The 25,632-nt window shown below is 34.1% G+C and overlaps 1 protein-coding gene and 3 long non-coding RNA genes across 4 annotated transcripts; 1 reads left to right on the forward strand and 3 right to left on the reverse strand.

Annotated features, from left to right (window-relative positions):
* Nucleotides 1-3,887: 3,887 nt before the first annotated feature.
* LOC133788799 (L-ascorbate oxidase-like) lies at nt 3,888-9,981 on the forward strand. The gene is made up of 5 exons (XM_062226400.1): nt 3,888-4,362; nt 4,512-4,604; nt 5,034-5,246; nt 6,989-7,183; nt 8,739-9,981. The coding sequence occupies exons 1-5, from the start codon at nt 4,066-4,068 to the stop codon at nt 9,699-9,701; spliced, it is 1,761 nt and encodes a 586-aa protein (XP_062082384.1). The 5' UTR covers nt 3,888-4,065; the 3' UTR covers nt 9,702-9,981.
* A 415-nt stretch (nt 9,982-10,396) lies between these two features.
* Nucleotides 10,397-14,573, reverse strand: LOC133788801 (uncharacterized). Its single transcript, XR_009873385.1, has 2 exons — nt 14,336-14,573; nt 10,397-11,107 (listed from the first exon to the last, which is right to left on the reverse strand). It is a non-coding gene; the product is annotated as an uncharacterized LOC133788801 (long non-coding RNA).
* Nucleotides 14,574-15,650: 1,077 nt separating this feature from the next.
* Nucleotides 15,651-16,693, reverse strand: LOC133789999 (uncharacterized). Its single transcript, XR_009873838.1, has 4 exons — nt 16,658-16,693; nt 16,350-16,447; nt 15,991-16,095; nt 15,651-15,878 (listed from the first exon to the last, which is right to left on the reverse strand). It is a non-coding gene; the product is annotated as an uncharacterized LOC133789999 (long non-coding RNA).
* A 130-nt stretch (nt 16,694-16,823) lies between these two features.
* LOC133790000 (uncharacterized) lies at nt 16,824-17,270 on the reverse strand. The gene is made up of 3 exons (XR_009873839.1): nt 17,220-17,270; nt 16,971-17,048; nt 16,824-16,874 (listed from the first exon to the last, which is right to left on the reverse strand). It is a non-coding gene; the product is annotated as an uncharacterized LOC133790000 (long non-coding RNA).
* Between the last annotated feature and the right edge of the window lie 8,362 nt (nt 17,271-25,632).

The raw sequence follows: 25,632 nt of genomic DNA on the forward strand, positions 1-25,632 counted from the left end.
GAGCTTGAGGCTAGGTCTTTGGTCTGGTTTGAGGGCTTAGCAAGGAGATAGCAAGAGTAATCCATCCACTTGAGGTAAGGTTTAAGGTTGTTTTTCTTCAATTTCTGGTTTTATGTAAACAAGGATTTTGAGCTGAGCTTTGGTGGGAAATCTAGGAAAATTGAGGCTAAGCTTTGAGGAGTTGAAGGCTAAGCTAGTGAGGAGGATAACCTAGGCTAAGCTCATCCAGCAAAGGTAGATAATTCTAGTTTAAGTTCTATGGTTTCAGTTGCTTTTTTGTTGAGTTTTTGAACTTTAGGTTCAGCCATGGTGATTTCCTTGATTTGGGGTGCATGTGTTTGAGTTATGTGTGGTTGGGATGTTTGGGATGAGTGGAGGATGTTGGAAGGCTTGCTTTGAAGTTTGGTTGGGTTTTGAGTAGGTTTGGCTCAGGAAAATTCGAAGGAGAAAATGTTGTGCAGGGCTGTGCTGTGACTAGCGCTACAGCGCTAGTCACTGGGCGCTATAGCGCTAGGCCCTGAAGTTTCTGAGCCTTTTGGCTCTGTTTGTAGCGCTATAGCGCTACCCTGTTTCCAGAACGGGGTTTTTGGGTTAATTTCAACGGTTTTCGCCCGGGGGGCGGGGTTCGATTTTACCAACCCGTTTGGTGGAATTAGGGGTTCCCGAGAGCTCGGAATTGGTCCCGAGACTAGGTTTTGGACTTAAGGTTTGGTGATGATTTTGATTTATGGTTGTGACTAGGTGTGCGCTAGGGCTCAAGAGGGATCGTGCTTGAGGATCAAATTGAACAAAGCTAGCAAATCTAAAGCTAAGAAAACTGCACCCGGTTATGTGTTTGTGATGGGACTAAGTGCTCCCGATATCTATATAATGTCATAGGTGGTATTACGCCATGGGACATGTGGTAAACTACCTAAGAGTGCTGTAAATTATACTTGCGCACAGTGCGCGGCTCAGCCACTGGTAGCCGATGACAACTTAATATTCATTGAGCTCGGTTTAAGCGGGCCGGAGTCAGTGGGATAAATAGAGGGTGCGGCCTAAGGGCATTAACCCTAGTTATCATATGTAGATTGATTAGTGATATGAATTGATATACTTGGTATGATGAATACTTGCTTATCATGAATGCCTAAACTGTTGAGTACATGCTTATGCGATATGAGTTATCTGATTGTCTATTGAATGATTGTGCAATGTTATTGTGTTTTCTTGCTGGGCCTTGGCTCACGGGTGCTTCGTGGTGCAGGTAAAGGCAAAGGCAAGTTGGACCAATCCTGAGATGGAGGGATGCGGGGCTGAATGTACATAGTTAGTTGTTCGGCCTCCACGACCGAGGGGTGGAACAAGACGGAATATGCTTAACTGTCTGTTTTGCCTTAGTATGGCTAATCACTGTATTTAAATCTTGTATCTTTTGTAGACAGTCTTAAACTTATTACTTCTGGGATCCCATGTAAAAAGAAAAGTATTATTTATAAGAAATGCAGCTTTTGAGACATCTTTTAATCCTAGTTCAACTATAGTTTCAGTAACACGTTTTGAATTAAATGACTTGATTAGCAAGTCTTGCACCTTTATAAACACACAGTGTAACGGTCTTGGCTATCTAGGGCGTTACATTTATGATCACGTAAATTATAATAACCTATATCCTTACATTTAGGAAAATATTATAAAGGTAACAATGTTTAAATAATTTGCTTTTTTAGATGGACTCGTCTACTGGCCAGCTTCCGAGCATGATCGACACATTCGAACACCTCCAAAAGAAGAAGGATAAGTGGATTAGTGATGTAGCGGCGACAAAACATGTAAGTTGCATAACCTTAACTAATTTATGATCATTTAACTTTAAAAAAGTTTAGTAAATAATTAATAATTATTAATTGGTTGGTGTCAATTAGTAATTATTTATTAATTATTAATTAAATTTTTAACAATTAAATCTTTATAATCTATGTGCCAATATTTTTATGATTAACGATTGTGGACTAAGATAAAAAAAAGAATGTAACTAATGTTGTCCCCGTATAAGGGAGCTTGTGGGCTAAGTTAGTTTGTTCATGAAAATCCATATCTAAATCACAAACATGCAAATATAGTTGATGTATATGTTTAGAAACATAAATTCCCCATTAATGGAATTAACTGCTCTTACTGTATATATCAACAATATCTTCATGTTTTTTATTTAGATATGGATTTTCATGACCAAATTAACTTTAGCCTACTTGCTCCCTTATACATGAACAAAATTAATTATATTCTTTTTCAATCACTAGTCTGCAGTCATTAATGATAGGATGTTGATAGATAGATAATAAAATTATATTTTATATGTTGTTATATTAAAAATTTATAAGTTAGGTTTTCAAATAATGTTATATTGGAATTCGAGATATGTGCTTTTTATTGTGCAGACTGAGATGATTGAGCGTCGAGCATCGCGGAGTACGACCCCTGTATCATCTGCTGCTTCTTGTGTCGGCGATAATGTCGACGGTCAGTTCCCGCCTGATATGGATATTGTCACGGATGTCCTTGGACCCCGCTCGCATTATAAGAAAGGGTTTGGGGGGTTACCTAGGTTGAAGGCAATTGGTGCAAAGAGGGCATCATCTTCGTCAACTTCTCAAATGTCCAGGCAATTGCCACCTGAAGTGGACACCATTTTGCAGCAAACTTAGGACATTATGCTGGAAAATCAGAACCTAAAGAGTATACGACTAAACTTGAGAGTCGTCAACGGCGTCAAGATGTACTGCTCAATGCTTTGTTGAAGCAGGTTGGTGTATTGGCTCCTGGTTTTACTGTCGACTTACTAGAACAGGATCCGGACGAGGACGATGATGCTCACGGGGGTGGGGATGATGAGGATGGCAGTACACATTTGTAGAATTTATTTATTTATTTAAAGTTTAATTTATTAGAGATTTAATTTACTAAACTACTTTTATATTTTCATGTTTGGTGGAGACAATAAATATTAATAGTTATAATTTTTTTTATTTATTTATAAAATTTTAATTTAATTTTTATTTCTAATTAAATAATATTACTAAAAAATTAAATAATTATTAATATATTAAAATCAAAATTTATTAATTAATATTAATATATTGAAAATAAAATTAGTAATATTATCAAAATATTTATTTAAAAAATACTTTTACCGGCGCAAAATTATGTCGACAAAAGTTTCAACATTTATCGGCGCAAAAATGCGTCACTACATATATCCACCTTTCCCGACGCAAAAACGCGCCACTAAAAGACACATCTTTTGCCGGCGCAATTTTGCGCCACTAAAAGAATCATCTTTGACGGGGCAATTTTGCGCCGCTAAAAGTGTTTTCCACAATAACGCGATAATTTTTTTCCCTGGCGCATCCTTTTTTTTTCCGGTGCATTTTTTCGTTGCGATAGATACAATTGTCGGCGCATTACATTTTGCGTTGGCAAAAGTACCATTATTGACGGGGTATGTCGTTGTTTTTTCCTAACACAAAAGTGCGTCGGTAAAATCCAGAGAACTTTTGCCGGTGCAATACTTAACTTTTGCCGCGCAAATTTGTGCCGGCAAAAGTCAGATTTTTTTGTATTGATAGGTTGTGGTAAGTAAATATAATTTTCATTGCGATAACATTCATTAATATAGAAACGTACTATCCGTAGTGAACTATTATGACAAAATATTAAATATCTCTTAGTTGTCACAGTAAATTTTCTCATATACAATATTCATCAATTAGTGTATGGCACATTTATCTTCATTAGTGGAATATGGCATTTAGTTATACTTACTAGTTATTAGAAGATATTCCTAGTTAGTTCTCACTAAGAAAAAATCTATATATATATATATATATATATATAAAAAGCCAGCTGGGGCAGTACGAAAAATTTACATTGTCTTGGATCTAAAAAAATGGCTTATAAATAGAACCCTACCCAACGCATTCTGATCAACAGTCTCCATTCTTTCTCTTCATAGATCCTTTTCGTATAATTTATAGCTATAGCAATAAGTTTTTTCAAGCTAGTTGAGAAGACTCTACTATCATGGGTAAAAGTCCTCAGGCCAGAGGACTCATGGGAGCTTTGATGATACGCTCCTTGATTCTGTTATCCCTTCTGGCTGGGGCAGTGGTTGGTGGTCGAAATCAGGTTCGGCACTACAACTTCGATGTGGAGTACATTTTTGGGGCACCCGACTGCAAGGAGCACGTGGTGATGGGCATCAATGGGCAGTTCCCTGGCCCCACCATTAGGGCCAACGCCGGCGACACCGTCGTCGTCCACCTCACCAACAACCTCCACACAGAGGGCGTTGTCATCCATTGGCATGGAATTAGACAGGTAATTCTATCATCACAATCTGAACTACGTGTATTTTTAGTATATCTAAACAGTCACCTAATTATATCAACCGTGATTTTATCACCACGTGATATATATATACTATTTTGTTCATCTTTCTAATTACGTGTAATACTGTTTTTCTGCAGTTGGGTACTCCGTGGGCAGATGGTACAGCCTCAATCTCCCAGTGTGCTATTAACCCGGGAGAAGTATTTACTTATAGATTCTTAGTTGATAAGGTAATATATTATCTTATTTCTTTTTAGTAAGTGTCTTGTTAAATCTAGTTAATTATTTAAACTTTGGCCAAAAAGAAAAGTATCAAAATATCAAAAGATGATATTAGATATGATCGGACCAAATTAAAAGTGAAAGAATTTGCCAAAAGAACAACTTAATTAATTCACACTTGTCCCTGATAGATAATGAAATTTATACTTATAATGACTCGTCTTTTAAATCGGTTAATAAAAAAAAATCATCATCTCACAATTATATAGTTTATTATATTGTTTACCTTACATATTCTTACATATTATAGTATATATATACATGCACATATGCTTATATTGTAGCTGACGCTGTCAATTATACATACTAATAATTAACTTGGTATTTTTTTATACTATGCACGTACGTTTTAAATTAATGAGTATTATATGGTGTAGCCGGGAACATACTTTTACCATGGGCACTACGGAATGCAAAGATCAGCAGGGCTTTATGGGTCATTAATTGTTGACGTGGCAGAAGGAGAGAGAGAGCCCTTCCACTACGATGACGAGCTCAACCTCTTACTCAGCGATTGGTGGCACCAAAGCATTCATGAGCAAGAGGTTGGCCTCTCTTCGGCGCCCATGCGTTGGATCGGTGAACCACAGGTAATTTTAACGAATTTAATTATTACAATTTTTTAATAATAATATATTAAAATTATTTAGATCTAATCAATATCACCCGCTATTTCGCTCGGATTTCTAGAATTGGCTACTAATAGTTGACTATTGCTTCATCATTTTCTTTTATAATATTCTTAGCTTGAGATATATATATAAATCACAATTTGCTCATAGCGTTTCATTTTAAGTCTTACCAGTAGAGTTTTTAGTGTTTTTTGATCCATGAACAGTTTTTGATGAATTTTTTTTTTATAACCGTATATATTGTAGCTATTTAGAGCATTCTGAATAATTTAAAGTACCAAAAATTAGGTTCAAATATTTTGTTTTCTACGCGCATAAAAAAAAAATTAATCATACGTGAACTAACATATTTTAACTTATTTTTCGGTACTGTAAATTATTTAAAAATTTTTGAAAATTTACAGGATGCTCTAAATAGCTACAATATACGTTGGTCATAAAAAAAATTGTGTTGAAAACTGTTCATGGATTGAGAATACTGAGAGCTTTACCGATAGGACGTAAAGTGAAGTCCATATACAAAAATTCTCCTATGTATATATATCAGATCTGATAATTTATAAAATTAATATTGTTTAGGAAGAGGTTACTATATATATATATAAAGAGAAGAGGTTACTGAATTAATCGCGAGTGTTTTAATAAATTATTATTATTTAATAAATTATTTATATGTACATAAAAAGAATATTAAAAGTAAGTGAGACCCTTTCAAACAAATTAAATAAAAAAAGTAAGGGAAATAATTTATTTGAACAAAAAAGAGGAGAGAATCTTATACTATGCATATGAAGTGCTTACAAGATGCTGTATTCGGATATTTATACGTACGAAGTGGTTGAATTAGTGAATAGTGACCACTCGGTAAGGAATTTTTTTTTTTTCAAAATGTAGTACAATAAATAGAAAAGCAGATAATTGCAACAGGAAAAATAAAATTAAAAAAAAACAAGAGAAAAAGACAAAATTATACCAGAAGATGGCATGGCCATATATATAGGACATGGAAGAACTGAGACAGATATAATAATAATACATATGAGACGGTAGTGGTCAGAGATGTTAAAATAAGCATACTTAGTTAAAAATGTGTGTGTATGTATATATATATATAAAGCAAGACAATCAATTATAATTCCATTATTAAAAATAGCTAACATCATGTCTTGCCGAACTATTGTTCAAAAATAAAAAATAAAAAATAAAAAAGTTATTTTTGCATAACAGTTAATTTCCTATTAATTATTGTTACAGAATATATGAGCTTAAATAGTGAATTTCTTACTTTTTAATTTTACGTCGTACTATTAGATCTGTTAGGTGATGGTTGGACGTACCATATCTTTTTGACCATCTTAGCGCAACTCATCAGTCACAAAATAAAGAAATGAAAAAACGCGTATATATAAAGAAGAAAAAGAAATACAGTGCTTTTTATTTCTTTCGGTTTGAAATCTTTTAAATTAAGGCGACTTTTTTTATTTGTTATCAAATTATGTGAGAGCCAAAAGAAAAAAAAAGAGAAGATTTACCGTATGCAGTTTGGATTTACCAGTAAAAAATATGACAATTCAACGTACTTGTCACGTGAATATGAATTTTGAAGAGATTTAAATATGATTATTTTATTGTCTTTTTTTTTGCGATAATATATAAACACGTTTCAATATATATTTTTTTTTATGCTTTCACTTTTTCAGAGCTTGTTGCTGAATGGTAGAGGACAATATAATTGCTCATTGGCAGCGCATTATAGCAACTCATCCTCTAACCAGTGCAACTTAAAGGGTGGAGAAAAGTGCGCACCCATGATTCTGAATGTGCAACCCAAAAAGACATACAGGCTAAGAATCGCTAGTACAACTGCCCTAGCTTCCCTGAACTTGGCAATTGGGGTAATTTACTTATTTATTATTATTCTTTTATCTCATTTACTTTTACACTGTGGTTCATCATTGCTCGAATATTATTATATATATATATCTCATTCTGATTCCCATGTGTATGGGATACACCATACACACCGCATATATATATATATACTTTTTCTTAAATGAAGATAAAGAAAATGTTTAGTCTTTGTCTAGTATTGATTTTCTCGAAAGTAGATCTGAAAACATATCAGTTTGGCTAGGTCAGACCAAACTTTTTGTTTTGCATTCTTTTGTTCTGTTCTCACGTTGAAAAAAGGGGTAATGTTGACAAAGTTAATTGAGGATTTTTATTTTGCTTTTTATTTTTTTTATATATATAATCATATATCTATACTGTCGCTCAAGCTTTATAAAACATTTAAAACTTAGCTTTCCTCACTTTGTCTCAAATACGTAGGTTCTTTTTGAATATATATATATATATGTATATATTTATATAAAGTTTATAACTGAACCATGCATCATGAATCAATTAACGTAGATCTGCAGATTTGGGGTTTCATATAAATACAAGAGTAATGTACAAGTTTAACCTTATTATATAGAGGTGTTGTCATATATAGCTTGAAAACAACAATAATGGATTCTTAATTTTTACATGTCATCTAGCTATTTAATTCAACCATGTCAAATATGTATGCCTGCGTGTGTGTCTGTATATAAATAATCATGGATTATGAATTTGACTATATTAACCACAATAATTATAAGGGAGGGAAAATAGGTCAAAACTACTAAAATGAGTAAACAACTTGAAAAGATTGATATATTTATATATATACGTGATTGTCATTTGTGTGGGAATAGGGAGCACTTACAAACTAGTGCATTGGCAGAGAATCAATGAATAATGCGATCTGAAAAAGACTAAAGTTTATGCCTTTTTTTGCTGTCAATAAGTTTTTATATTGCATGGGGTCCATGCATTTTACATCCTTCTAATTCTAATTAGACTGCACGCTCAAATACTTTTCATATTATTCATCTTATATTCATTTCACATTTTCATCAATTTTTAGTGAGTTGCCTTGTCATTCATATACAAACAAAATATAATTATTAGACTTAGTCTAACTATTATAATTGTGTACCTTGAAAGAGGACATGCATTTCCTTTTTCATTTGGGGACGAGTAAAAGCAGTTTTACTTTTGTTTTTTTTTGTACGACTTTAGCTTAACGTATGTGTACATGTGAGATTAATATTGAATATTTATTATTCTTATTCTATGTTGTAGTTATGTTTCACATGTTGTCCATGTAGAATATAAATTAAGAATGGGTATGAATATATTATTATATATATATGTATTGACAAGTAGCTATAAAAAAATATATGAAGAATTTAATTAGTATAGTGATACCCACGTATGTATAGAGCTAATGTAATGCTACGCAAAAGCTAGAAATTATTGTAGTTAGTGATGTCTTATTTACAGTCTACATGTGGACTTCGATCTAGGTGTAATAAAATAGAAAATAATTGTTACACTTTTTTTTATTTTTTATTTTTTCAGAATCACAAAATGTTGGTAGTGGAAGCCGATGGAAACTATGTGCAACCATTCGCTGTGGATGACCTGGACATTTATTCAGGGGAAAGTTACTCAGTCCTAATAACCACAGATCAAAATCCTAAAAACAACTATTGGGTCTCAGTAGGAGTTAGAGGGAGAGAACCGAAGACCCCACAAGGTCTTACCCTCCTAAATTACCTCCCAAATTCAGCATCAAAACTCCCCGTTTCACCTCCTCCAGTCACACCGAAATGGAATGATTATAACCACAGTAAATCCTTTACCAAAAGCGTTTTGGCCCGAATGGGATCCCCAAAACCTCCAAGATTTTACAACCGTCGGATGATCCTCCTCAACACTCAAAACAAGCTCAACGGTCACACAAAGTGGGCCATCAACAATGCCTCCTTGATACTGCCAGCTACCCCATACTTGGGCTCAGTGAAATTTTTGCTGAACCACACCTTTGACCAGACGAGCCCACCAGAAAGCTATCCTGCCAATTATGACATCATGAAGCCTCCCGCCAACATCAACACCACCACTAGTAGTGGCGTCTACAGGCTCCAATTCAAATCCACGGTAGACGTTATCCTTCAAAACACTAATGCCATAGCCCCAAACGTCAGCGAAATTCACCCGTGGCACTTGCATGGGCACGACTTTTGGGTTTTGGGCTATGGAGAAGGTAAGTTTTCCAAGGAGGACGAGAATAAACTTAACCTGAAGAATCCACCCCTAAGAAACACCGCGGTGATTTTTCCATATGGATGGACTGCCCTTCGATTTGTGGCGGACAATCGAGGAGTTTGGGCATTCCATTGCCACATTGAGCCTCATTTGCATATGGGAATGGGAGTGATTTTTGATATTGAAGGTCGCTTTGTTAAGGGCATACCTAGTGAGGCTCTTGCTTGTGGCGCCACTGGGAAGCTGATGGCCATGGATGGCAAGTATCCCTGAGATTGATTGATTGATCGATCGATATAACACTAAAGAATTATGCATTGTGTGATGAGTTATTGTTAATCACTAAACACTAGATGAAAAATTAAGGTGTAACTCGGGAAATGTGCTTTTAATAGATTATCTCCTGAGTAGGGTTTTCGATAGAGTAAAGTAGGGTTTTATTTATCTTCTCGGGACCATTTATTAGAATGTGATGAGTGTATGAGTGGAGTCACGAGGAAGAGTTGTCTTGCAGCCTTTTGTGAAATGAAATGAAATTTATATTTCTAATGTTGATCTTTTTGTCTTTATTTGATCAATCATCCACATCTATGTCCCTTATTCTGCATATATAATTATATTTATATGGTATATATTAATTTATTAATATGCAATTTTAACCAAAGTCAAAGCCCATGGCTCTAAATTGGATTGAATTTTGTGTTTGGACTTGGGCCTTACTTTGAGTTTATAAAGGCTTTCTATATTTTACCAGGAAAAATAAAATATAATAACATATTGAACATGCATTATATAGCTGTTTCACTTATGCTGAATTTGATAAAAAATAAATAATAATTGAATAATAAATAGAACTTGATTCATGAGCAAGACAACAAAATTTTAGATAACCTAACATAGATTTTTTTTCCCTTGTAGTATTAGAATTTACTGTTAGATAGGTTCGCTTTCCAGCTAAACAACAAATGGAAGAGTTTCAACAATTTTATATTAATATATATATATATATATATATTATGGCAGTGAGATCGAGAATGAGGATTGTATAAAAAAACATTTCAAAATCACAGTAAACTTTGTTTGATCAAGAATATTTACGTTAAGACCTCCTCATCATGTCCAATTTCCTTGTCAAACATGACAAAAATTACTTGTGAACTTTAGCATTTTACGCAATGTATACTTAATTGTGTGTCCATCAAATTAGTTATGCGTGGTAACAAAATAATATAGCTAGTTAATTAAGTAGTAGTGAACTTTTGTCTATTTCAGATTGATTTTTGTCCAAAGGGAGAAGTCATATACTTGTTGGTATTTTTCTTTTCTAAAACATTGTATGTATTATATGGACGAGGTGTGCACAATGATCAAATATGCATAAACCATGTCTGTTAATGCATTAAATGTGGTGAAATTTTCATAATAAGTTTGTGTGCACAAATTTGACAGAAAAGTAACTTATTAAAATAATCCCTATATATAAAATAAAATTTGCTGCTAAGTACATAATTATGATTAATTAACAAATAATAGATTAATTTCTTATAATGACAACTTGAAAAGAGAAATACATATTATAAAAATATATCTAATAAATTTGTGATGCTAGGAATGTAATTGAGGTGGAGACTCAAGGGTTGGGCCGAGAACACTCACTCACCACCATCTCCAAATACACTCTGATAAAAAAAATAAGAATAAATATTTTTTTTCCTTCGGAGCTATTGTGCTCTAAGAATGATTTGTGAGATTAAGAATTCTTCTGAACTATACACGTTACTGAAATATGAGACTTTTGTTAGATTTCGTCCTAAGTGACAAACAAATTGACAATGTGGCATTTTGTCTGTTGATGTGACAGTGTCATATATAAAACAATTAGCAATTTTGCTCCCCGAACTTTTGACTACTACCAAATTGTTTCATTTTTATCAAAACTAATTTTTATATTTTTTTTAACAAATCTAATTTTTTTTCTTAAAAATAATAATTAAATCTTTAAAAAAATCATTTAAAATAAACAATACTAAAATTTTCAAAAATTAAAAATCTAATTAATAACAAATAAATTTTCAATTACTTTTTCTTTAATTTTACAATATAAAATAAATACATCTTAAAATAAAAATTAAAAATAAATCTAAAACAAAGTTTTTTCCACTTCTCCCTCCTCTTTTTAAGTTAAAAGTTTTTTTTTTTTGTTTAAGTCATTCGTCTTTCGTCCTTCTGTCTAATTATAAATTTTTTCTTTGTTTTAGTATTTATTTTAAATTTTCATTCTAAAATAAATTTATTTTATATTGTAAAAGAAAAGAGTAAAAAGAGTTATTTGTTCTTAATGTATTTTTAATTTTTTAAGGATTGAATAAATATTTTTTAGAAAAAATTAGATTTTTTAATAAAATAACACAATTTGGTAGTGGTCAAAGTTGGGAGGGAAAAATTGCTAATTATTCTACACATGACACTACCACATCAACAGACAATATACCACATCATCAATCTATCATCTTCACAGAAGTCTCATATTTCAGTAACGTGCATAATTTTGAGAGAATTTTTAACATCGCAAATTATTCGAGGGACACGATTATATAGTGGTCATAATCCGGGGACAAAAATACTATTTATTCAAAAAATAAATAATTTAAAAGAACCTGATTTAATTAACATATTATAATTAAAGAAATTTATACAAAATATGTATAGTAAAAAAATAAAAAATAAATAAAGAGTTATTTGACACTCCATTCATAAGCACCCATAGTAATCAAAAGTTTTTTTTAAAAAAAAAATAAATACACATTTTTTTTATTGTCTTTAATTTTTATTTAAAAAAAATATGATCTCAAATTTTAAAAATTTCAAAAATATCATTTCAAAGATTCATAATTACAAAAATACAATCTTAGAAAAGCCAACTAAGAAGTAACTTACTACATCAACCCAAAATAAACTGAAAAAATAATATACATCACAATAATTAAATATTAACCCAAAATAAACCTAAAAGTAATTTTAAAACGATACAAAGAAAGAAAAAATGTAAAATCATTAAAATGTAATTAAAATTTACCAGAAATTGTAAAATTGAAAAAAAAAACATTGTTAGACCATAAAATATAATTGTTTAGCCAAATCAAGTGTTTTGTGTAAAAATCCCTAATAAAGAAGATTAATAGAATAATAGGTTTACGAACTGAGTGCAAAAGAGTAAAAAATGCTTGCTCAACTCGGATTCTAATAATAAGAGTCCAGTTTTATTTTAGTAGCTGCAGTTTATTAACAACAAAATATATGAAAAAATAATAATTAGAATAAACTCCCAATAGCAAGAAAAATAATATCATAAAAAATATCTATTAATACATTTGTTAGTCATACGTTTATATTGTAGGATATATATTTTTTACCAAAAGAGCTGTAGTTCAAGGCATCTGGGTTAAGTTCATAACTATCACTAATAATTTCTTAATGGTGAATCATACCACCCAATCTATAATTAAAGACCTGTATCACTTTTTTTAGATTACTAGTAACCACACAGCTAATAGCTAACCAGTTTACCATAAATTAATAGTAGTTTTCTAAAAAAGTGGTATAAATCAAATAAACACCTGGTGACAGTATAAATCATTAAATGTATACTCAAAATGGCAGCAAATCTAAATAATACTTATTTTTTTTATGATTAACTTGGAAAGTTTTATATTATAATTTTTTAATTTAAGTTGCCATCAGTTTTGATAGCTAAAATTAATGTATATACTATTTTATTCTCTGTATTTTGTTTGAACACTCATTTGCACGTTTGTGTTTTCAATAATACAAAATTACATTTTTGTGTTTTTACAAATAAAATACTCTATAATAAATAAATTCGTCAAAAGTGAATTTAATAAAATAATAATGTGCCTTAGTTATTTGATTGACATCTTTATGCTTTCTAACATATTATAAAAATATTTAAACTACTATATTAAATAAAACTTAAATATGTTTGCATTTTGAAATCAAAATTTTATTTTAAAACTATTTAAATAAATTAATTATTTTAAAATAAAATAACAAAACAGAGTCCTAATTATTTTAATAAATGATCTTTTAACAATTTATTGATTTAAAAGGCTTTGTTGATTATAATTTAATTTCACATATTATAAAAATATTTAAGTAAAACATAAATATGTTTGCATTTTGAAATCAAAATTTTATTTTAAAACTATTTAAATAAATTAGTTATTGTAAAAATAGAAAGTAAGTATAATTATTTCGATCAATAATGATTTAAAAAATTATTGATTTAAAGGCTTTGTCGATAAAAATTTATTTTGATATTAGTATTTCATTTTACTTAAACTTTTTTCTATATATATAATTTGTATAAAATATTAAAAATATAAAAATAATCTCAAATAAACAAAAGAATGATATTCTTCTCTTATTAAATTTAATTTTGACCAAAATTTTATGTAGTGATTATTTTGTACTGTTTCGTTAACACATAGGTAAAATGGCATATACCTAAAAATTATTATTAAAGATATATTTTGTTACGAGAATAAAAAGATAGTAACATTGGCGAAATTTGATAGTATATACACATAAAAATGTTCCATAATTAAAAAATATGCTAGTAAATGAAACACAGACTAAAATATCTCATATTTTGGTGAGTTTAATGAGCTGAAAAGGAATATTTTGATCCAAGTTTTTTAAGTGAACAACTTGAAAAAGAATGTGTTGAACTGTTGATCCAAGTTTCAGTTATAAGCATAGTTTTCCAACAGTTTTTAACTTAAAATAGTTTTTTTTAATTATAGGGTATTTTTAATCATGATGTTCAAATTTCTTTAACATAATGATTGCAAGGATTGCAGTAAATAATAATAATAATAATTTATTACCTTTCTCTCAAGTGAGTGACATATATAAATGCATTCTCCTGATACGATAAGAGTGATCTGCAGAAAAGATTGAATCTCTACCAGTCGAACAGAAATTATAAGACTTAGCAAAAAAAAATTATTATTAAGACCTGATACCAACTACTGAGATATTTCTACTCGGCTGGTCGAGATTCAATATTCTTAGCTTTTCTCCTTTTCTTTTCAACTCAACTCAATGTGAAGTCAACCAACTACTATAAAGATGTGGTAGATTGAAAGACATTGATGCCAAGCTACTTAATATATAGAATGATGACCAGGTGTTAAATGTCTACACTACCCTCTTCAGAAGTACCGTTAGTACATCACGTTATATAAAACTCAGTACACTGAGTACTACACATGTACTGCAATATGTTATTATTACGTGCTATAATAATATATATTTATATTTAAATTGACCAATTGTTAGAAATCTTTTCAATTCCATGGGGCTTATGTTGCCACCTATATGTGAGTTTTCCATTGTTGTCTATGATTTTAATCATATAGACAAATCAATGTGTTCATGATCAGTCTCTAAATTCTACCACTAATAATATTGCTTGACAAACAAGAAATTGTAGCGGAAAAAAACATTTTACTCAATATATATGGTGGTAGTGAGCAATTAAGACGATCCAAGTTTTTGAGAGGGAAAATTTGAAATGATGCTGTTATGAAATCAATCACCTCAGCAAGAATAGAATCCAACAAGAACAAAAACAGCAATAATCAATATGAATCAAGTATAAAATCTAAACACAAACAAATGATAATACACATGAAATGAAAGAGTAAATCAAGCTCAAGAATTACGTGGTTCAATACCTCTTTGGTACCTACATCCACGGTCAAAACATCCACTAAGGCTAGAACTTGTTATTCCAAACCAGCAATATATACTACTACAAAAAATATTTTTTAGGACTAGCATTTGCGAGTCCTAGTCCTAAAAAAGTTTTTAGGACTCGCGCAAACTGAGGTTTTTTAGGACTCGCAAAGTGAGTCCTAAAAAATCTGGTTGAGTGCCTTTAATTAAATTTTTAGGACTCGCATTGATATCTGGTTGAGTGCCTTTAAGTAATTTTTTAGGACTCGCAACGCCAGTCCTAAAAAATCGGGTTGAGTGCCTTTAAGTAATAAGAATGTTTTTAGGACTTGCCACGTGAGTCCTAAAAAATCCCGTTGAGTGTCTTTAAGTAATTTTTTAGGACTCGCTTTGCATGCCCTTAAAAGTAATTATTTTTTTAAAAAAAAATGCAGCTACAATTTTCATTTTGATTTAAAAATATATATCCCTTTGACAGTGTCGAAAATGTATTAAAAGAAATTTGAAAAGAAAATACTAAAAAAACGGCAAAAAATTTTTGCGAAAGAAATTTAAAATTTCTGAACATGTATTGTAATTAGCTAGCTATAACATCATTCATTTTGCTCTAACCAATTCTAAAAATGACATCGTCCATTCTTCTCGAACTTCGTCAATTTCTTGAGTAGTATATGGTTTGTCGGAGGTGAACTGAAAAAAAAGAAACAAAACTTTAATTAGAATTATATTAGTGGTAATAAATTCAAAGCATATACAAAAATTATACTAGATTAATATTATGCAGTTGTATATTGTTTGTTACCTGTTTCGACAAGAAATGTTTGATATGAGGGGCATTGATAATTACATTCTTCATCATTCTCATTACGTAATATCCGCAGTCGATATTGTTTGGTTGTTTACGACACTATATAAAGATTGGTAATACATGTACAATTCTTAGTATTAAATTTCTTAAACATCTTTACATATCTTTTATTTCTGTAAAGTATACATTGAGGTCATTTCAGCTAGTTGTTTTCTTCTCTTTTCCATTATGACGAGTGCAATGGAGTTGGTCATGCTTATGTATATAATTGTTATCATATTATATATTATGTATATAAGCAAAGAAATTAAAAAAAAAAACCTGCTGAGAGGAAACAGCCGTGAACCACTAACCTAGAGACGCCCACGCCTCACCGTCACCGTTCACCACCAACAGCCGAAATCCAACGTTGCTGGAGCAGATTTTCAAGGGTCCCGAGAGCCCACGCTGGCTGGAGGCATTCACCCACGGTCACACAACTAATTCAGTATAAAATTATTAGAAAGGATACCTAGGAACTAAAAAAGTGGAATCTTATGGACACATTGAATAGAATACATTTAAAACCAAAAAGAGTATTTACTTCTTAGATACTAATGGTTACCAGTAGCTAATGCTTCAATAAACAAGGAAAGTTTAAAATATAGCATTTTGTCAATACCTGAATGCTATGACTTCAATGAACTATGTGTCGATCTGCAATGAAAACAATTACAACTTTTATCAATGGAATAACCTGGTAAGATGTTGTAATTCATAAACGATTATCTTGATAAACAAAATTTTATTTTACTTGTGGAATAGAACAAGGAAATATATATTATTACCCCAGTTTCCTCCTCAACTTCTCTCACAGCTCCTATAAAGATCTCCTCTGACTAATACAAAAGCAATAATTAATGAAGAATTAACAAAAGATACAAAATGGAAATTTAGAAGGTTTTGATGGTAATCTAAGAAAATTGCTGCCATACCTCTAGAATGAATCCAGTAGCTATTTTCCATAGACCAATGAATGCAGGATCACAATGTGTCTCTTGTACTACAAGAACCTGTAGTTAGCAAGAGACACTTTAGCATCACGTTTCAGACAATGAGACAAAGGACATTAACATGGACGACTTTAGTATGGGAAAATAGAACACTAAGGTTAATTGCAAAGACAGACCAATACACTACAAAATTTTTAGTTTCTTTGATTAGAGAAAAAGAAGCATGCATACCTATCGAGCCTCTGAGTCGTCTAGCCCCAACGAGCCACCAAGCCTCCGCGTTGTCCAGCCCCAACGAGCCTCCAAGCCTCCACGTCCTGCCCAGCCCTAGCCCCTGCGCCGTCGACCCCAGACCCGAGACCCCCCCATCCACTGTCGAGCCCAGCCCTCGAGCCTCCAGTCGTTGCAGTCGAGCCCAGCCTCGAGCCCCCTGCCGCCGAACAGCCCGACCCCGACCCCCTTGCCGCTATCGACCACCATTCCCCAAGCCCGTGCCGTCGTCGTTCGGGCCTAGCAGAAAGCATGCGAGAGAGAGAGGGAGAAAGGAAAGTATAAGGATCGGGTAAGGAGGGAGGGAGAAAGGGATTTGGCACTTATATGTATATATATTTTTATTTTATAAATAAAAATAAGATTATATTATTTAGATAAAAAAATGTGATTATAAAACTCTCAATTTTATACTCCTAATACTATAAAAAATAATTTTAAAAATCACAACTATACAAATTCTCTTCAAACTTATAATAATTGTTATTTGAAACTTAAATTGCTATTTAATTTAAATACTAGGTAAAAGTGCACTTTAGTTAACTTTATTTTAAAAATATATTAATTAATTTTTATTAATATTTTTTTAATTTTCATATAAATTTTAAATAAATAAACAATGCCATATATTATAAAAATTATAACTAGTAAATTTATATATTAAAATTATTTTAAAATATTTTTCCAATCAATAAAACAACTTATTTTTAACTAATACTAATTTTATAAATATGTTAAACAATAAGTGGTTTTATGCTCTTTTACTTAACAATTTTAAGGACTTGCTTTGGGAGTCATTAATACTCTTTTAGGACTCGCAAAGAAAGTCCTTAAAAGTCACCATTCCTAATTTTTCAGCTCGGGTGTTTTTAGGACTCGGAGTATTAAAGACTCCCAAAGAAAGTCCTTAAAATTGTTAAGTAAAACACTCATTTTTTAGCCCAGATTTTTTTAGGACTCACTTATTTTTTTAGGACACTCATTGCGAGTCCTAAATTGTACTTTTTCAGGACTCTCAATGAGTGTCCTAAAAACTCTATAAATATTTTTAAGGACTTGCATTTATGTGCGTGTCCTAAAAAAGTGTCCCGTAAATGGTATTTTGTAGTAGTGATACAATCACTAATCAATAAGGAGTCTTGCTCCTAATCTCACTTGAGTACAATCGAAAAACTCTCTTTCTCAAAGTATTGTTTTACAACACAGAACTTCTCACTCTAATCTTCTAATAGAACCCCTTAGATGAGTACAAGTCTGATAAATTCATATAGGATTCTAACCAATTTAACTGTCATTGCTGAAGTGTCTTCCACGTGAGATACAGCTTAAGTGATTGAACCAATCACAACAATCATCCACCTTGGTTTAATCACATAAGGGACCCCCCCACCCCCCTTAAAAAAAATACTCTGTGGCTGCTTTGGCTAGCCTCCGAGGAGGCACTTAGTTCTTGAGTATGTTCAGTAAGTTTAGGCAATGTCTAAACTTTGCTTGAGTGACATGTTTGGTCATCATATCAGCTGGATTGTCTTGTGTCCCAACTTTCTGAGCTTGAACTTCATTTCTAGAAATTACATCTCGAATGAAATGGAGTTTGATGTCAATGTGTTTTGATCTCTCATGAAACATTGGGTTTTTCATGAGATGCAATGCACTTTGATTGTCACAGAATAAGGTTGTGTCATCTGATTTTAAGCCTAGCTCACTTGTAAAACCTCTTAACCAGATTGCTTTTTTAATTGCTTCTGTAGCTTCCATGTACTCTGCCTCGGTTGATGATAGGGCCACTACCTTTTGGAGATTTTCCTTCCAACTTACACATCCACCTAGGAATGTAAACACATAACTAGTAAGTGGTCTTCTAGTGTCAATGCAGCCTGCATAATCTGAATCTACAAAGCCTGTTACTACTCCTTCTATCTTGGTGTCTCTACTGTACAGAAGTCCCAAGTCTAATGACCCTTTCATATATCTAAGTATCCACTTTAAGGTTGACCAATGCTTAATACCTGGATCTGAAATAAATATGCTAACCATACTAAGACTATAAGCTAAATCTGGCCTGGTACATACCATTGAATACATTAAACTTCTGATACAAGAAGCATAGGGTACATTGTCCATGTGTTCTCTGTCTTCATCTGTCTTCGGGGCTTATTCTTTTATGAGCTTGAGCTGAGGTGCAAGTGGTGTAGCTACTGGTTTAGCATCTTTCATACTGAATTTGTTCAAGACTTTCTGCAGATATGTTTTCTGTGATAAGAAAACATTAAGTGGTCTTTGTCTTTGTATCTCTATTCCCAAGATCTTCTTAGCTTCTCCTAAATTCTTCATTTCGAATTCTAGACTTTTTAAGCTTGTCTAACTCTTTTCTATCCTTCCCAATGATCAAAATATCATCTACATACAATAACAAGTACAGTTTGTTGTTGTAATAAACACAAGGGTCATAATTGCTTCGGTTGAATCCTATATGTGTCATGAACTCATCAAATCTTAAGTTCCACTATCTTGGTGCTTGCTTGAGTCCATAAAGAGACTTTTGCAATAAACAAACTTGATTGGGCTTATTACTCTTGAAACCATCGGGCTCAACCATGTAAATTTTCTCCTCTAGCCTACCATGTAAGAATGTTGTCTTAACATCCATTTAATCCATATCTAGAACATATTTTGCAACCTTGGCCATCATGATTCTAATGGAAGTCTATTTAAATACAAGAGAAAAAATGGCATTAAAGTCTATACCTTCTCTTTGATTGAATCCCTTTGCCACCAATCTTGCTTTGTACCTCACTTTTCCTTCACTTTCCAAGCCTTCCTTTTTCTTGAGTATCCACTTGCAGCCTATTAATTTATGACCAGATGGTTTATCCATGACTATCCATGTGTTGTTTTTTATAAGTGAATTCATCTCTTCTTGAATAGCCTCTTTCCAATTTTGACTCTCCTTCACATTGATAGCTTCTTGATAAGTAGCAAGTTCTGAGTATTCTATTTCTTTTGCTGCAGCAAGTGCAAATGAAGTGTATTCAGCAAAACCAAATCTGTATGGAGCCCTTATTTCTCTTTTGTCTCTATCTCTTGCTAGTTAGTAACTTTCCAGCTCTTGTTGCAAGTTTCTAACTTCTTTTGTACCTTGTTCTTCTTGAGGAAATGTTTGTTTCTCGGCTTGACTTGTTTCAACTTGAATTTCAAATCTGTCTTCACTTTGTTTCTTACTTGTCTCTGATTTAACTGATTTCTTCATGGCCATCTCATCTTCCTTAAACACCACATCACGACTAATTATGCATTTCTTGTGTCCACTTTCCAAACACCATAGTGTATAGGCTTTAACACCATCCGGGTAGCCCAAAAACATACATTTTAATGCTCGAGCCTGTAGCTTGTCTTGTTTTATGTGAGGATATACTAGGAAGCCAAATACCTTTAGATGCTCATAGGTGCAACTCCTGTCCATGTTTATTGTGGAGTTTTGAACCCAATGGCTGTAGAAGGACACCTGTTTATAAGATAGCAAGCTGTCTTGACAGCTTCACCCCAAAAATGTCTTTCTAGTCCAGCTCCATTTAACATACATCTGACCCTTTCTAAGATTGTTATGTTCATGCATTCAGCCAATTCATTCTGTTGTGGTGTGCATGGTACAGTTAAATGTCTAGCTATACCTTTCTTTTGGCAAAAGACATTGAACTCATTTGAGAAAAACTCTAAACCATTATTTGTTCTCAGTTTTTTAATCCTTCTTCATGTTTGGTTTTCAACTAGTTTTCTCCAATTTACAAAGGTTTCCAAGGCTTGGTATTTTGTTTTTAACAGAAACACCCATACTTTTCTTAAGTAATCATCTATGATACTCAGAAAATAACTTGCACCACCTAGTTTTTGAACCCGAGATGCACCCCATAAATCAGAATGAATATAGCTTAAAGGTTCTTTAGTTATGTGCAAACTTGTGTTAAATTTTACTTTGCAGCTTTTCACAAAACCCAAGTTTTCCATATAGTTTGTCCTTAACAAGTCTTGTTTCTCTAGTTCAGCCAGCCCTCTTTCACTGACATGTCCAAGTCTAAGATGCCATAACTTTGTCTTATCAATCTCATTGTGTTTTACAGCTGCATCCGCCTTTTCAACTATTGTTTTACCAACCAGAAAATAAATTTCATTCTTTAAATCTCCTCTCATCACAACCATTGAACCCTTTATAACTTTGAGTGAACCATCTATTTTGATAACACAACCTCTTTTTGTTAATTCTTCAATCGACAGTAAGTTTCTTTTGAGGTCTGGAACATACCAAACATTTTGTACAATCATTTGTATCTCATCGTGCATTTCTATCATCACATATCCTATACCAGCTATTTTGCATGCCTTGTTGTCACCCAAGAATACTGGTCCACCTTCTATTTCTTCGAAATTACAGAAAAAATGATTGTTTGGTGTCATGTGGAAAGAACATCCAAAGTCTAAAATCCATTCATCACCTGTTTCTTGACTTGAAGCTACAAGAACATCTGCTGATTCATAACCATCTGAGGCTACACTTGCACCTCCCCTTTCTTTGCCTTTTTCTTTGTTCAACTTGGCCTTCAATGCATAGCACTCATCTTTGAAGTGGCCTTCTTTCTTGTAGTAATAACACTATTTTCTAGTTCTTGATTTCGATCTTGTCCTTTGACCATGATAGCTACCTCTGTGATTATTTCCTTTGTAATTGTTGTTGTTTGCCTTGTAATTTCCATGCCTGAAATCTCTTTTCTCTAATCTTCCTCGAGCAAACAACCCCTCACCAATGCCATCTGATCTCCCTTAAGATTTCTTCTGAGTTTCTTTTGAATTAAGTGCAGATTTTACCTCTGACGTTGTTAAGTTATCCTTCCCATACAAAATAGTATCTACAAAATGTTCAAAAGATTTAGGCAATGAACTCAGCAGTAGTATACCTTGATCCTCATCTTCAATCTTTACTCCTATATTAGTTAAGTCCAAGATAATCTTGTTAAATTCATCAAGATGTTTTCCAAGTTCCTTTGATTCATCCATTTTGAGTGTGTACAGTTTCTTCTTCAAGTAAAGTTTATTTGCTAGAGATTTCTTCATGTAGATAGATCCCAGCTTATTCCACAATTCTATGACTGTCTCCTCATTAGATACATCTCGAAGCACTTCATCTCCCAAACTCAGTATAATCAAACTGTGAGCTTTAGTTTGAACCTCTTGTTGTTTCTTCTTATCTTCACCAAGTTCTATAAGTGCCTTGCTATCAATTGCTTCGGCCACTCCTTGATGAACCAACATGGCCTTCATCTTGATTCTCCAAAGACCAAAATCATTGTCACCTGTAAACTTGTCAACTTCGAACTCTGTGGCTGCCATTTTCTTGAAGTTTCTTGATTCTTGTTCAATGTTTTTGGACTAGCTAAAACTTGGCTCTTGATACCACTTGTTATGAAACTAATCACCTTAGCAAGAACAGAATCCAACAAGAACAAAAACTACAATAATCAATATGAATCAAGTATAAAACTAAAACAGAAACAAATGATAATACACATTGTTTACCGAGTTTTTCGGAAACGAATACAAACAGAATAATAAAAAGATAAGGACTGTAGAAATACTAAAATGTAACTAAACAAACAGTGTTTTTACGTGGTTCAGGCGTTAACGAGCCCTAGTCCACGAGTCGATGTTATTATACTTGGAAAGGATTACAGTAAGATGGCTGGTGTACAAGAACTTCACACACTCACAATGTTTCTCTCGGGTTCTCTTGAAGAAGAAGAAGCTAGAGAGATTTTAGCAGAGTTCTTGCTATGTGATTTGTTGGCCGTCCCTCTTCTTGTAAAATGAAGGGGTCTTTATAGCTAGGGTTTTGGATTAGGGTTTTTCTCTACGTCCATGAGTCCTAATTACACCAGCCATAAATAGGGGATACAATTACTGTAGTAGCATGGCTACAAGACTCTATGTGGGTATATTTACGTGAAAGTATGGGGAACACACAAAGTCAGCCGTCTTTTCCAAGTTGTCAGCGGAACAGTAGGCGAAAAGGTACCCTTAGGCGTGCTAGGATGTGTGCGGCTTTGACCTGACGGGCGTGTCAGGCGGGATCCTGTGTCAGGTGGATATCATTCCAAATATGCCTCCTCCAGGACTCGACCGCTTGGTTTTGTTCCGTGTGAGGCACGGAACTGTTTCCGCGGAGACCACTCGAAGAGCTTCTCCTGGAAGGGGCTTCTCCGAAGGATACCCCTTCGGGAGTCCGGGAGAGTTGACGAGTTTCCGTGTTGTGTTTGCTTGGAAGAGTAATCCGGACACTAAACGGGAGAGGCGAAGCCTTTCTGTCCATCCGCGAGCTCTGGTCACCTACCGTGAAAGACATCGATAATTCTGCTTCCCCGAGGACATCAATCTAAACGCTATCCGGAAATCTGGATAACACACATGAAATGAAACAGTAAATCAAGCACAAGAATGGTTCTGTTTGAACTCAAGTACTCAAGTGCGGCAAGGACCACGTGTCATGCTGGGAATGGTTCTGCGACCAAGACGTGTGCGTGAGGCGACTGGTTGAGTATGCGTGCGTCAGTCATCTGAGTAATGATTTGACGATTTTTAATGGTACTCCGGGCCCGAGGTGGTGTAATGATGGGAAATAAATACTTTATTCCCATCCGAGGAGTCATAAATAGGATCGTCGCTTCATCTCCAACCGTTGGATCTGATGCACACGGAATGGGAAGATCGGGACCGTCCATTTGAGGAATTCGAAACGACTTCTTTCCTGCTATAAAAACGAGGGAACGGACCTTTCTTCCTCTTTACGCTTTCAAATTCTCTACCTTTCGGATTTTCAGATTTCCAAACCTTCAAACTCTCAGGCTTCCAAGCTTCCGTTCCTTCGAACTTGCCACTTCTCTTGGTAAGGGATCTAGAAACTTTTCTTTTGATTTGGCAGTGGGTTTATTCGCCGAAGTTCATGGTTTGAATCGCAGTTCGTCTTTGCAGCTTTTACTTCTCGCGATCGTGCTGTGCAGTGATCCGGTTACTCCTTCAACCTCCGACTACACGAATACTAGTAAGTATTTATACTTTGCTCTTTCCTCCCAAACCTTAGGTTGTTGGTAGTTGTTAGAGTTGAGGTTTCTGCCATCATCGCCTATGTGCATGCGTGAATAGGGCTTTGGTAGGCATGTGATTGATGTGAGTCGATAAGTAACCTTTTTTGCATGCTTTGACGATTTGCGTTTGGAAAGTCGTTCTTTGTTTTGCTGTTTTAGGGCATAAGCATGAACGCCTTTAGGGTGTCTTTCTCTGGAAAAACACTTCTTTTGGTGGGCTTAGGCTCGGAGTCTGAGTCTGGTTCCTTGCTGCCCTTCGGGTGGCACGGTGCCAATCCCTCGGTAAGCTCGGTGGGAGCCTCTCCAAGCAGTTTTCGGGGAGGGTCTCCCCGACGCCTTTGATACCACTAGGGTATGACAAGGGTGCTGACTGCTTAGAGTGTTTTCTTCTTTCTTTCTTTTGTCCAGTGACGAACATCTCAAAGGAACAACTCCTTGTTGTGGGGGAGGCTGATTCTGCCCAGGAGAAGGGTTCTCCTGTCGCTGGTGCAAAGGGGAAAGGAAAGGCGAAAGTGGTCGCGGCTAGCCCACCGACTTCCAATAGTTCAATCTGGGAGATGGACCAAAAGCCGAACCTTTTCAGGAATTATGGCATGCTGGAGCTGTATTCCTCCGAGGCAGGCCTGAAGAACATCCCAGGTCTGATGTGGCACCGCCTGTCAGTGCTGGGCGAGTCGGCTAGCCAGAGTCACGAGGGCTTTGGTGCCTGGAGCTGGGCACACATAGTGTGTGGGGCGCACCTGCCCCTAAGAAGTTACTTTGCCGATTTCTGTGTGAAGGCGGGGATTGCCCCCTTCCAGTTGATTCCTCCCAGCTACAAGCTCCTAGCGGGGTGGTTCATCTTTTGCAAGTCCCGGAAACTGGAAGCTCCTACCCCGGAGGAGGTGCTGTACTTCTACGGGTTGAAGTCTCAGCCTATGAGGGGTCATTCAGACAAGGTGGGGTTTTACAGGCTGGAAAGGCACCCGGACGTGATGTGCCCCACTTGTCATACCGCGAGGGTTCCAGAACTCCGGGAATACTGGTTCCTGACGACTGGCTTCCCGCTGAAGAGGGTGCCAGCCCTATCTTTGGACTTCAAAATCCCTGGTAAGTGCTCCTTCCTCTCCTTTTCAACTTTGTTTCTTTGCGTTTGATTTACCTTTTGGGAGGATCTCTAATGCTTGTATTTGAATTTTGCAGAAGTCGTTCCGCGGACACCTCGCTGCGCGGAGATGATAAGGAGGTCCAAGTTCTACGAAGGG

The sequence above is a fragment of the Humulus lupulus genome, chromosome 7 (assembly GCF_963169125.1).
Source record: "Humulus lupulus chromosome 7, drHumLupu1.1, whole genome shotgun sequence".
NCBI classification, from domain to species: domain Eukaryota; kingdom Viridiplantae; phylum Streptophyta; class Magnoliopsida; order Rosales; family Cannabaceae; genus Humulus; species Humulus lupulus.